This window comes from Narcine bancroftii, chromosome 3 (assembly GCF_036971445.1).
Source record: "Narcine bancroftii isolate sNarBan1 chromosome 3, sNarBan1.hap1, whole genome shotgun sequence".
Classification (NCBI taxonomy): Eukaryota; Metazoa; Chordata; class Chondrichthyes; order Torpediniformes; family Narcinidae; genus Narcine; species Narcine bancroftii.
The window spans coordinates 301,212,503-301,226,767 of NC_091471.1; the positions used below are offsets into that span (position 1 = coordinate 301,212,503).

A 14,265-nucleotide genomic window follows, 5' to 3' on the forward strand; every position below is an offset into this window, starting at 1 on the left:
TCATTAGAGGACAAATAATAAGTTATGTAACCAAGATGAAGAAGGACTATAATCAGGAAACAGAGCAGTTGGAAAGGGAAATAGTAAATATAGAAAAAGAATTAGCAATGAAGGAAGATACAACTAAAAGAAGAGAATTGGCAGATAAAAAAATAAAATATGAAACACTGCAAACATATAAGGTGGAGAAGAATATAATGAAGACAAAACAGAAATATTATGAACTAGGGGAAAAAACGCACAAAATTCTAGCATGGCAGCTTAAGACAGAACAAGCTAAGAAAATGATATTGGCATCAAGGAAAAAAGACAAACAAATCACATATAATCCAAAGGAGATCAAGGAAAACTTTAGAGAATTCTATGAACAATTATACCAAACTGAAAACGAAGGGAAAGAAGGGAAAATAGATGAATTTCTAACTAAAATTGAACTACCAAAACTACAAATAGAGGAACAAAATAAATTAACAGAACCATTTGGAATAGTAGAAATACAAGAGATAATAAAAAAAATACCAAATAATAAGACACCAGGAGAGGATGGATTCCCAATAGAATTCTATAAAACATTTAAAGATTTATTAATTCCTCCCCTCCTGGAAGTAATCAACCAGATTGATAAAACACAAAGCTTACCAGATTCATGTAAAACAGCAATAATTACAGTAATACTAAAGCAAGGGAAAGATCCACTCACACCAGCGTCATATAGACCAATATCTTTACTTAACACAGATTATAAGATAATAGCTAAACTATTAGCAAACAGATTAGCAGAGTATGTACCGAAAATGGTAAATCTAGACCAAACTGGATTTATTAAAAAAAGACGCACAACAGACAATATTTGTAAATTTATTAACTTAATTCATGCAGTAGAAGGGAGTAAAGCGCCAACAGTAGCAGTTGCTCTAGACGCAGAGAAGGCCTTTGACAGAGTAGAATGGAATTATTTATTCAAAGTATTGCAAAAATTCAGTTTACCAGAAAAGTATATTAATTGGATTAAAGCATTATATAAGGGACCATTGGCTAAAGTGACAGTAAATGGATATGTATCAAAGCAATTTAACTTAAGCAGGTCAACACGGCAGGGATGCCCACTATCACTTTTATTGTTCGCGTTAGCTATAGAACCACTAGCAGAATTGATAAGAACAGAAAATAATATAAAAGGGATAAAAATAAAAGACAAAGAATATAAAATCAGTTTATTTGTCGATGATGTTATAGTATACTTAACAGAACCAGAACTATCAATAAAAGAATTATATAAGAAATTGAAGGAATATGGAGAAGTGTCGGGTTACAAGATCAACGTATATAAAAGTGAAGCAATGCCTATGAATAATGCGGATTTCTCAAATTTTAAGAAGGAATCACCATTTAGATGGAAAATGCAAGCAATAAGATACCTAGGTGTACAAATAAATAAAAATCTCGGCCAACTATATAAACTCAATTATTATCCACTAATGAAAAAATTACAGGACGATTTAGAGCATTGGAAAGATTTACCACTAACACTAATAGGAAGGATAAACTGCATTAAAATGAACATTTTTCCAAGGATATTATACCTATTTCAGGCATTGCCAATACACCTGACAGAGAAATTCTTCAAGGAGTTAAAGAAAATAATAAGGAAATTTTTATGGAAAGGGGGGAAACCGAGGATAGCACTAGATAAATTAACAGAATGGTATAAAAAAGGAGGCTTACAACTGCCAAACTTTAAAAATTATTATAAAGCCGCACAATTAAGATACCTATCAGATTTTTATCAAACAAGGGAAAAGCCAGATTGGACCAGATTAGAATTAGATAAAATAGGGGAAAAGATACCTGAACACATATTATATAAATGGGATGAAAAATTGGTACAACATAGAAGTTCTCCAGTATTACATCATCTACTCAATATTTGGAAGAAGATTCATGTAGAAAGAAATAAAACAAATTATCAATTACCAAAACTAATATTTACGCAAAACAAGTTACTCCCTTTTACAATAGATAACCTTTCCTTTAGAGAATGGGAGAAAAAAGGGATCAAAAGAATAGAAAATTGTTTTTCAGGGAATAGATTATTATCCTTTGAACAAATGGAAGATAAATACAATATAACTCAAGATACAGTGCTGGCATATTACCAATTGAGATCCTATTTGAAGGACAAATTAGGAAGCAGTCTGAGGTTACCAGAGGGAAGTAACTTTGAATATGTGATTACAGATACAATGATAATCAAAAGATTTATAACAAATATGTATATTAAACTGCAAGAAAAGGAGAATGAGGAAACAAATGGTAAAACTAAACAAAAATGGGAACAAGATTTAAATATAAAGATAAAAAAGGAAACATGGGAGAAGTTATGTTCTGGAACGATGAGAAATACAATAAATACGAGGTTACGTATGATACAATATAACTGGATACACAGGCTATACATTACACCTCAAAAGTTAAATAAATGGGACCCAACAGTATCTGATAGATGTTTTTGATGTAAAAAAGAAATGGGAACAACAATTCATGCAATCTGGACATGTGAAAAGTAGAAAAATTTTGGGAAGATCTAAACCAAATATTAAATAAAATTACAGAAAACAATATACCAAAAAATCCAGAGATCTTCCTCCTAAGTAACATAAAAAACAAAGAATTTGGAATTGATTTGGAGGATGCACAAAAAAGATTTGTTAAGATAGCTCTAGCCGTAGCAAAAAAATGTATTATGTCAACCTGGAAATTGGAAGATAATTTGAAAATACAACAATGGTATATAGAAATGAATAAATGTATTCCATTAGAAAAAATAACATATAGTTTAAGAAATAATATTGAAATATTTGAACAAATATGGGAGCCTTACATGAAACACAATAGCGAAAACCTACCGGGGACATTCACTACCTAAATTAACGAAAGGAGAAGGAAATGAAAAGAATTGACTCAGTGGAATTTTTTGTTTATTTTTATTGAATGACAACATTGTTTGACTGGTTTAATGTATCCTAGATCTTGTACTTTAAATGGATGGGAGGGGGGAGGTAGGGAGGGTGGGATGGGAGGAGGGAGGGGGGGAGAAAATGGCACTGTATATATTTGAAAAGGAAAAAGTATGTATCATGGTTAATGTGGTTTATGGTGTGAAAAATAAAAAAATAAAAAATAAAAAGAAAAAGAAGAAAAAAAAAGAAATAGGACCATTCGATGTGTAAAAATTTAAGTTTTAAATAATGATAATATAATGATAATATCCTTGACCCATGCCAATGGGCACCTTAAACTGAATGGTGAGCTCTATTGCATGCTAAATGCAAGCATATGTACTTCTGGTGAGACATTTAACCTGCCTGCAGGAGATTGAAGTTTGTAAAATAACAAGCTCCTTCTTTCTTTCTTACTCTTCAGCTGAAGTTCATGCCAGTACAGCCCGTACAAAGACTTTGGGGAATTCAAGTGAAGTGTCAATGGCCTGTCAGCAGAAGGAATCTGTAAAGGAGTCCCCTAAAGACTCACAACCACCCCCTCTTCCAAAAAAGACCCTCAACAGAACAAACTCAGCTCCAGGAGGTGCTCTGTTAGGTTCATCTTCAACCAAAAGTCTTCCGTGTTCACCTGGATTTCAAATAAACAACCCACTTTATGGCATCTATGAAGGAAAATCTATGTTTTGGCCCAAAACAAGTTTCAGCACCCCTTGTAGTCCACTGAACACCAATGAAAATTTTAATCTTTCAAGTCCTTTCAACAGAAGACCAGGAATGGTAAAAGCTCAGAGTCTGGAAGAGGTTACCAATTACCTCCCTCAGTTAGATATGGAGAAACTGAACTTTCAAATGTCAGATCTGGATCTAAGGAACTGGATAAACTTTGAAAATCAGGCAGACATTTTCAGAAAACTCGCCTGCCGAAGTGTGAAATCGCTGAAATTGATTTGTACAAAATACACCAGGATCTTTGTGGAAAGTAAGAAATCTGCGCTGAAGTTCAGTGAAAGCGATTGGCCAGATTTCAAGCTGCCGTTGGACAAGATCTGCTGTCACTCCAGAGATGCCATTTACTACAGAGCCCAATACATTCAGGAGCCTCAAGATGAGTTCACATTAAAGGTAAAAGTCTCTTCTTTTTATAGAAGCTATACAGAAAGGGAAACCGAGGTTTAACCAGCACTTGTCAACCTTTCAGAACATCCCAGCCATCGAGGAGTTATGATGACTGTGTGGGATTTGCATGCCCTCACTATGACCTAGGTGATCTGGTTTCCTCCCACATCCCCAGAACGGGCGCTTAAGGTATATTGGCTTGGTTGCTTCACGGTCTGGTTTGGGGAATTCAACCGCACAGAAATTCAGAAGGTAGTAAATATCGACAGGTTCATCACAGGCTCCAACTACAGGCATCTCAGAATTAGAACTCATTGTCATGAGAATGCACAAAATATGTTGTTTTGCAGCAAATTACAGCATTTTAAAAAAAAAAATGCTATAAATTATATTAAAAAATAATGCAAAAGAAAAGAAAGTGATGACTGGGATTCATTGTCCATACAGAAATCTGATGGTTGTGGGAGGGTGGGGTGAGGGGGAGAAGTCACTGTTGTGCCACTGGGTGCTCATCTTCAGAATTAGAAACTATCGTCATGAACAAGTTGTGCTGGTATACCACCAGCCTACTGCAGTGGGCAACCTCTGTACCTGCAGGAGTGTAAGGGGACAGGACAACACCTGGCCGGCTGTCAATCAGTCAGCTGAATGGATCAAGCCCCACCCAGTCGGGTGTCAATCACCCTCCAGGATATAAGCCTGCGCTGGCCTCCTGAGGCCTCACACAGAGTTGCTGCAGCCACAGCCAGCCAGGCTCTGTGGAAGTCTTTGTGGATTAAAGCCTGTTGTACAGTCTTTACCTTGTGTGTGTCTGATTCTGTCTAACAGCGCACCACACAAGTCATGAAATTCGGTGTTTTGCGGCAGCAATCATAGTGCAAACATTCAGGCTTCTGTACCTCCTTCACGATGGTAGCAGTGTGAAGAGGGTGTGGCCTGTGGGGTGAGGGTTCTTGAGGATAGCTGTTTTGTTAAGATACCACCTCTTGTAGATGTTCTTGAAGGAGTGAAGACGGATGCCCATGATGGTGCTGGCCAAGTTTACACCTCTCTGTAGCTTTTTGTGTCTTATGAATTGGCACATCCATACCTGACACTGATGCAACCAGTCAAAATGTCCTCCATGTTACACCTGCAGAAATTTGCAAGACTGCTTGGAGACACACCAAATGTCCTCAAACCATCAGAGCTCCAGGACCAAAACTCCGAGATGATCAGTAAGCCTTCAATGCCTGAGGCCCCTCGGGAGACCTTCTTGCCCTCAGCACCTTCTCGAATCCTGGTTCCAATACCCTGCTTACCATGAGCCAGTATCCAGTAGTTTTTGTGAATCCCTCAGCTGCCGAGCTCCTGCTATAGCCACTGGTGAGCCTTCTTTTGTGATTGCCTCGACATGGTGGCCCCAGAGATTATGATCACCAAGAATTTGAAGTTCTTAACCCTTTCCACTGCTGACCCCTTGATGAGGAATGGTTCATAATTGAGGTTATACCTCAAGACAGCCAACATCATAAAAGACCTCCATCATCGTGGGTCACAACCCCTTCTCCCTGCTACCTTCAGACAGAAGGTACAGAAGCCTGAAAACCAGCACCTGTAGGTTCAAGAATAATTCTTTCCCCGCTCTCTCCCGACAGCCCCGTGTTGGTCCCCACACTGATCCCACTGCCCGCTCTCTCCTGACAGCCCCATGTCAGTCCCCACATTGATCTCACCGCCCTTTTTCAACTTATGAATTTTTTCAACTTACAATGGGAGTGCCGGAACAGAACTGATTGACAGTGGCCAGGTGTTGTCCTGTCCCCTTACACTCCTGCAGGTACAGAGGTTTCCCCCTGCAGTAGGTTGGTGGTGTACCACCATAGGCCCATTGTTCAACATGGATAAACTGGGACTGGGGACCGGTTTCTGTACAGTTAGACTCTATGACTCTAAAGAGAGTAGTAGGCATACAAGATCTTCACAGGTAGTTTGTTGAGAGTTAAGACATTGAATTAGTTATAATTTTAAAGGATGCACTGGGAAAGTGAGGTGGATTGTGTGGTGATATGTAATTGCACCACTAGGTCACCAGGGGTCATCCCGGTGACCTTGTATATAAAGCAGTCCAGAGCTACAGTCTAGCCTTCCAGGTTCGTCTTGCAGAGAGACAAGACCTCTTAGTGTACTTATTAGTTTATTAAAGCTGTCTTATACTCACACTGCTGGTGTGGTTATTGTCAGTACAGATTGGTTCCGTGCAGCATAGAAACAGAGCAAATGGAGCTGGTATCGGACTGATCCTGCCCTCTGGTGCTGTCTGTCTAGAACCTACACTCCCGGGTTTCTTCTGGGTGCTCCGGTTGCCTCCCACATCCCACAGACCATGATCGGTTAAAACGATAACCTCTCCAAGTGAATGGGATGTTTGGAGGGTGGGGGTTGTGTAACTGATGGGAATGTGGGGAGAGGAGGTGACAGAAAAAGTTAGTGGGATATGGAATTGCCCAGGGCTGACACGGAAACCTTCCATCTCAGCGGGAAGTAAGTCAGGTAAAAAAGACTGGAAAAAATAGAATATTTTTTTCAAAAGTTTTTTTTTAAAAGAGGCAGCCAGAGAGGGAAAGGAGAGAAGCGGCTGATGCATCTTCCCAGATACAGAGTAAGATTCATGGCCAGAATTGAAATTCACAATCATGACTTCCAGACAAAAAAAAACGAAACAGATAATATTTCAGGGTCATAAATGCCCTAAACTATTAACACATGAACACCTCGCACATTATGTTTGACGCTTTATAAAGTTACTGTTTTGAGGGTTACTTCTCTATGGAAGAGCCTGCTGATTAAAGAACACTGATTTCTACGTGGCAACTCTGGTACCGCTGAACTGTTCCAGATTGTAGCCAGATGCCTCTGTCATTCATTTATTTCTCTGGCCAATGCAGTGGTCCAAGTATCTCCCTCATGCAGCTGTCCTTATCGCTAGTTATGTTGGCTGTGTATTTTTCCATGAAAAGGACACATAAGTCGAAATCTTCCACCATAACTGGCAGAGTCAAATTGACCAGCATTCTAAAAATACAATGCACAAATCATCTACAGTCATTTTTTTTGTCTCAGTATCTAAATGGTAAAGTCCTCAGTACATTAGCACCAATTGTGGATCAAATATAATGGACAGAGATATGAAGCTATAGGTTCCATTCCACGAGAAAGGATCTATTGTTCCATTTTCAGGATCTAACGCATGGTGTCCCATGCCATTATTTGCATAGCCTTTTGTCTCTGTTAGCTCTTGTCATCAACCACCTGTAGTTGCTTAGCAATGTGAAAATCATGCAGGGCAGAGCCTGACAACCCTCAGCACTCTCCTCTTACTGGCCAATGGCACACCAACCTCCCCCCCCACCCCCCCCCCAACATCACCAGTCTGGGAGGGAGGGTTTTAAGTGGGGGGACACTAATGTGAAGCAGTCAAGTTTAGTTTGTTTCTTCCATACGTCTCTCCTATTGACTACATGAAAAATATTTAGGATTTCAGTTCTTGCACCTACTTAAGTGTGCTGTGCCCACTAGGCTCCCTTTGAGAATGGATGGTTTAAATGTTGAAGGTCAGAAATGGGTGACATCAAAGGGTCCCCTTGAGTGATTTGGTACACACATCATCCCCAGGGAGATGACAATCATTACACACAGAGGGTTGAGTTATGATAGGTTCAGGGTTGCACCCATGTAGGACAAACAAGAAATGACAAACCTGGCAGATCACATAGTCACAAGAACTTCTCCAAAGTGAACCACAAGGATTGCAAAAGATGGGAAAGGTTGTTTCCCCCTCTGTCGTAAAAGGCCAAAACACCAGTCAGGAGACCAGGGGAATCTGAAAGCAGATGACCACTGGCCTAAGAAAGGAGGTGATCCTCCACAAAGAGGGTGATTGGAAGCATATTTCAGAAATGAGACGCCCCTGCGAGAGAGATGTCAAAATTTCAAAGGACATTTATAATGTAATTTAAAATGGGGACAAAAAAAATGCAAAACCTCTTCAAGGTGAAGGGAGTTCTGTGAAAATCTCTCTCACTGCTCCCCATCTGTAATGCCTGCTGCTCTCAAGCTCTCTGACCATGTCCTCGCTCAGATTTGCTTCCACAGTTACGTTTCCTTCCTACCTACTTGCCTCAGCACCCATCTTGTGTACCCTGCTGAGTTCCTCCAGCAATGTTTTACTACATTTATAATTAGATGAGTTAGGAACTGCATATGTAAATATCTAGTCCACTGTTTTTATGAGTTTCTTTCCTTCTCAAAGGGGAAGTGATTGCAGCGTAGATAAAAGCTCACACTCGACTGGAGGGAGAATTAACACTTTTATTAGCTTACAACACAGGTAGGGTTCATGAACAGGCTTCAGAGAGGTTCTGAGTTTAGGTGGGAAACCAGGATTATATACAGGCCCCCAGGGGAGAAGCCAAGAGGTGGGACCAGTCATCAGTACAGCACACTTCTAGTGAATCCCAGTTCACTACAGTAATGTAATGTATAGAGAGGATACAGGAGTCTACAGATGCTGGAATATGAAGCAACAAACAATCTACTGGAGGAACTTAGCAGTCTAGCAGCATCAGTGGGACATGAACCCTTCATCAAGATAATGTATATAGAATAACAGTTCCTTTAAGTGGGGACCATACACACCACCCACTTCCCCCCACCACCCTAACCCCCATGTTCCTCGTGTAGTTAGTAGGAAAGGTACAAAAGAAACCAGAATTTGACTTCTTCATAGGGAAGGGGGCCCATAAACTTTGAGCAGAGTCATGGGGGGGCATAGCTTAAAAAAAGGTTGAGAATGGCAGCATTGAAGCATGAGTGGATTCACCTATGAGGGCAGGTAGCATTTGATGGTTTTCTTGAAGAAGCCAACAAATCCTATCTGCCCTCATAGGTCTTGATGTGCATCTCTATCAGATTTGGTCTGATAATGCTGCACTAATCATTTATCATTAACTGTTTGTTTGGCCAGACAGACTGTTCAGCAGGCTTGTTTGTTAAGCTAAAAACATTGCTTAACTGCTTAACACTCTGCTCTGATGCAAGATCTTGACACAAAACGTCAACCATCCTCTTGCCTCCATAGATGCTGTCTGACCCACTGAGCATCTCCAGCCACAGTTGGTAACTACAGTTAAACCAGGACAGTTAAATTTAATTCACCTAGTAAACATCAAAGGTCAAAACATCAAAAGATCCTTTTCTGTCCTGCTGTGGAAAAGGATCCCATTTAAACACTTAATATGCAACTATTCTACCATGAATTGTGAAATTTCCTTTCACTAGTAAGACTATAATTTTGCAATTAGTACAAGGAAATTACTGAAATTATCCAGATCTTTTGGCTTTGGTGGGTGGCAAACATGAACTATGAAATAGACACAGTACAATAAATATTAAAAGTTGACTTTTGAGAAGCTTCTTCCATAAATTTTCTAAATGTTGGTCAAAATGAATAACTATCAGAAATATTTAACTTAATTTCTAATTAAGCCAGAAGATTTGTATAGTTTGTGGAATGATAATGAAAGAAATTGAAGTCGTGTGATAGTTTCAAATTTTTGCATCAATTGAGAGGAAACAAGAAAACAGTTCTTATATCTGCTCTAAAGAGCACAATGATTTTAAGAAACTGGAATAAAATATTAAATTATAGACCAGTTCTGAATAGTTATAGTTTTAATAAGATACATATTGTGCTAATATAAAGGTGGTTACAGGCTTTATAAGGCACTAGTGAGGCCTCATTGGGGCATGGGGTACAGTTTTGGACTCCTTATTTAAGAAAGGATGTGCTCGCATTGGAGTGCGTTCAGAGAAGATTTATAAGAATAATTCCTGGAATGAAGAGATTGCTATATAAAGAATGTTTGACAGCTTTTGGATTGTACTCCTTGGAGTTTCAGAAGAATGAGTGGGGGGGGGGTGGGGGGGGGGCGACCTCATAGAAGCATTTTGAATGTTGAAAGGCCTGGATGATGTGGCAAAGTTGTTTCCCATGGTAAGGGAGTCAAGGACAAGAGGGCACAACTTCAGGATTGAAGGATGCCCATTCCAAACAGATGCAAAGGAATTTGCTGCCACGGGCAGCCCAGGTCATTGGGTGTATTTAAGGCAAAGATTGATTGGTATCTGTATATCAGGGTATCCAAGATTATGGGGAGAAGATAGAGAAGTGGGAAAATGGATCAGCTTATGATGGAATGGCAGTGCAGGCTCAATGGGCTGAATAACCTACTTCTGCTTCATTATCTTATGGCCTTATGTTGTTATGGCCAAACAGAGTTGAGATGATTGGGTATTCTCTTGACATTTGAACTGCACTGCTTTAAGTAACACAGGATGAATTCATGTATTTATTTTTATATAAATATCCTCCACTTACTGCAATCATCAGGAATATTGAGTATTTTTTAAATCATGTTACTGTCCTGTTTGTTTCACCACTCCATTTGACATGTGTAGAACTGAGATGAATTAGAAGATTAAGGTTGAAAAGTATCAGGTTTCTAGTGGTTTAGCATCAGATGGCATTTATTTCAAGTGGAAAAGAATACAAGAGCAGGGATGTGACACTGAGGCTTTATAAGATACTGGTGAGACCTTCTTTGGAGTATTGTGAGCAGTTTTGGGGTCCTCACTTAAGAAAGGATGTATTGATGTTAAAGAGGGTTCAAAGGAAGTTCACTAGGATGATTCTGGGAATACAAGCAGCATTTGACAGCTCTTGGCCTATACTTGTTGGAATTTTGGAGAATGAGGAGGGATCTCATTGAAACATTTTGAATGTTGAAAGGCATGGATGGAGTAAATACTGAAAGGTTGTGTGCCATAGTGGGAGAGTCTATGTCAATAGGGCACAACTTCAGCAATGAAGGGCATCCACTTAGGACAGAGATGAGGAGGAATTTCTTCAGCCAGGGGGTGGTAAATCTGTGGAATTGGTTGCCACAGGTGGTTGAGGAGGCCAGGTCATTGGTGTATTTAAGACAGAGATTGACAGGTTCTTGATTACCCAGGGTATCAAAGGTTATAGGGAGAAGGCCAGGCAGTGCAGCTAAGTTGGAAAATGGATCAGCTCATAATTCAAATAGTAGAGCAGACTTGATGGGCTGAATAGTCTATTTCTGCTTATAAAACTACACACACCCTTCATTGAGTTTAGGACACTTTATCTGAATTTTAAAAATATTTTCATCTTATTAAATGAAACCGAATTTCAAAGTAACATTATCTGTATTGTTTTGTAGTCTGACAAGGTGTTTTTTTTTAATGTTTATCAACTGCAGATCTCCAGGACCCTGAAACAAGAATGCCTGGAGATGGAACGAGAGGGCCTCTTGATCCAGGAAAGCCTTCCAGTTCATTTCAATGTGCAACAAGTGAGAGGTCACTTTGTGGCTGCTATTCCAACAAACCTTGTGCATACTGAAGATGCGGTCCCACATACCAGTGCTTCTGAGATTAAAATGTCCAATGACGAGTCAAGTGCTGGTGCAGAAGGTGCTGAAACTCAACCAGAGAGGAATGTCAATAAAAGTCATCATCTTGTGATCATCACACAGGAAACTCCCTACCAAACCATGGCAGACTTTGTAAGCAAGTCAACCTTGCTTCACAAGTCTGAACCAGATGCCTATGAACGTCAAATAAGCCTTCTTCTTCTGCAGTTATGCCTTGGTCTGGAACACCTGAAAGGCCAAGGTGTTACACATTGTGACCTCCGCTTGGAAAACCTGCTCCTGGTTAAGATGTCTGATCCGGGAAGCCAAGCACAAGGTGGGCATCTCCAGCTGCCCAAACTCATCATCTCCAACTTCTCCAAAACTAAACAAAAGAGTGCTGCCATTGATCAGAGGTTCCACCCTGATCATGCCCGTTTAGCTCCTGAAATGATGTCCACATCTCAGTATAAAATGGTTGATGAGTTTCAATTAGGCATTTTAATCTATGAAATTCTTCACATGTCAAATCCATTTGAGACCATTTTAAGGCAAAGTGAGGGTGAAGAGTACAATCCAAGCAACCTCCCTCCAATCCCCCAGTTATCAGCTTACTCTGAAGGGCTTCAGCATCTTGCCCACTTACTCTTGCGTGCAGATCCCAGTAAGAGAATACATATCCGTCAAGCCAAAGGCATTCTACAAGCCTTGCTTTGGGGTCCGTGTAGCAAAGTATTCAGTGTGAACACTGGACTCAAAGACCCTCCACATGCACTGAAAAAATGGCTGGATGTGAAACATATCTTGCTGATGCTAAAGTTTGGAGAGTGGTTTCTCGATGACCAAAGCTCAGTAACTTTGGAGGACTGGCTTTGTTGTCAGTACTTTGCCTATGCAACCCCAGAATCAGTGTTTCAGGCAGTCGAAGAATTACAGATTCTTTTGGAATAAACGTGTTGAATAAGGAAAGTAAACATTGACTGATATGGCTTTAACTCCACAGAGCAGGCCCCTTTCACCATTTGAAATCACTTCAGATCATAGAAATTATTCCAGTGAAGCTTCATTTACTCACAGTGTATTATAATTGATCATTTTCATTGTAATTTCCAGTCTAACCCTGGTGATTTAATAAATTAAATCCACCATCTTAGGTGACCTAGAATCATTCAGGTCAATTGAATCCAGGGCTGCATTGGGAATTTCTTGGGAGGTTAACAAAGAAACCTCAGGAAGTGATCACTGTCAGGAGAGTGTTCTGCAGCAAATTCAGAGTACGTATAAATTGACAAAAGACTGAATCTGGATCTGCGGTGTTGCCAGTTTCTATGGTAACACTCACACTCGAAGCTTTGTGATGGCTTATGTGAGTAATTAAGAATGGTCAAACTCACATTACCAAGTTCCAGAATGAACTAGACACACACAGAAAAAGGCTGGGAGAAAGCAGAGGAGCGCAACTCATCCAGTCCATTTGTTAATTCGGATCATAAAATTAAATACATTTTTTGCTTCAAGGCCACAAAGATTGTTAGCAACATCAAGGGCATATTGGAGTCTACTTAGCGGGACCACTGTCGCTTCCTGCCACCCATTAGTGATACAGCAAACTAACAGTGCATTATATTAATCAAATCTCATCAGACTGTCATTTTCACTGTCACTTGCCACACATGGTCATATATTTGTACAAATAAGGGTAATGCAGTAGATGAAGCGAGAAGTGCTTCCCAATTAAACACAGATGTTAAAGGAAAGATTGGTTCAGTTGTTGTTCCTCAACCTGTGGTTTAGACCTTGTTCAATTGGTATGTGCGCACTCAAGCCACAGGCCTATCGCTTCCTAGCTGGTGAGTTCTGGTGCCGATCTTCGCCTACTTTTCCCTCCCGTGGCAGTTCCTCATCTAGACTTCCTTATTCTCCACATATTTTTGTAAAGATCAGTAATTGTTCCACTTCTCATGTTCTTTTCTTTGCTGTCAATCTCGGGTGTGCTACCAGCAACTCGGGGACAGCACAGTTATGCAGCAGGTAGTAATACTGGCTCACAGAACAGAGTTCGATCTTGACCTCGGGTGCTGCCTCTGCAGAGTTTGCACTTTCGCCTGTGACTGCGGAGTTGCTTCAGACTCCTCGTGAGGTGAAATGGCCCTAGCAGAGCCTGGTGGTTGGAGTATTGGAGGAGGGGTGCCTGGAATGCATTGCTGGGAGTGTTGGTGGAGGCAACTACCTTTAAAAGACTCAGACAAGCACACAGAGATAAGTAGAGGGTTACAGGGGTGAGATGGGAAAGGATTAGATTGTGTGGAGTAGCTTTACATTAGTTGGCACAACATCGTGGGCCAAAGGGTCTGTACTGTGTTGTAATGTTCTCTGTTCTGTTTTAGGAGCTAAAAGGCAGCCCCTCATCTGTTGATCTTAAGAGTGCAGGAGGTGGGAAACCATTTAGTACAAGTCCAGCCCGAACAGAAGTTGATAAATTTCCACTTCCTCACAAACCTGCCTTTGGATCACTGACAAAAATATTGTAGGAATCACAGACTCTTGGGTTAATATCTACAATTTTGTTTGGGTACCTGCTTACATTTTGCTCACTCATTGATGAAGGGCTCAAGCCTGAAACGTTGGTTATGTGTCTATCGTTTCTATATAAAGTACACCATCTGACTTGC

General features: G+C 40.2%; 1 protein-coding gene across 4 annotated transcripts in view; it reads left to right on the plus strand.

Annotated features, from left to right (window-relative positions):
* LOC138758986 (inactive tyrosine-protein kinase PEAK1) overlaps positions 1 to 14,265 on the plus strand; it is a 56,151-nt gene extending 41,886 nt beyond the window's left edge. For all 4 annotated transcript variants that reach the window (XM_069928704.1, XM_069928706.1, XM_069928707.1 and 1 more), the window contains exons 3-4: positions 3,424 to 4,124; positions 11,441 to 14,265. In XM_069928704.1, the coding sequence (XP_069784805.1) occupies positions 3,424 to 4,124; positions 11,441 to 12,544 (1,805 nt within the window). In that variant the 3' untranslated portion in view covers positions 12,545 to 14,265. The remainder of the gene's footprint in view (positions 1 to 3,423; positions 4,125 to 11,440) is intronic.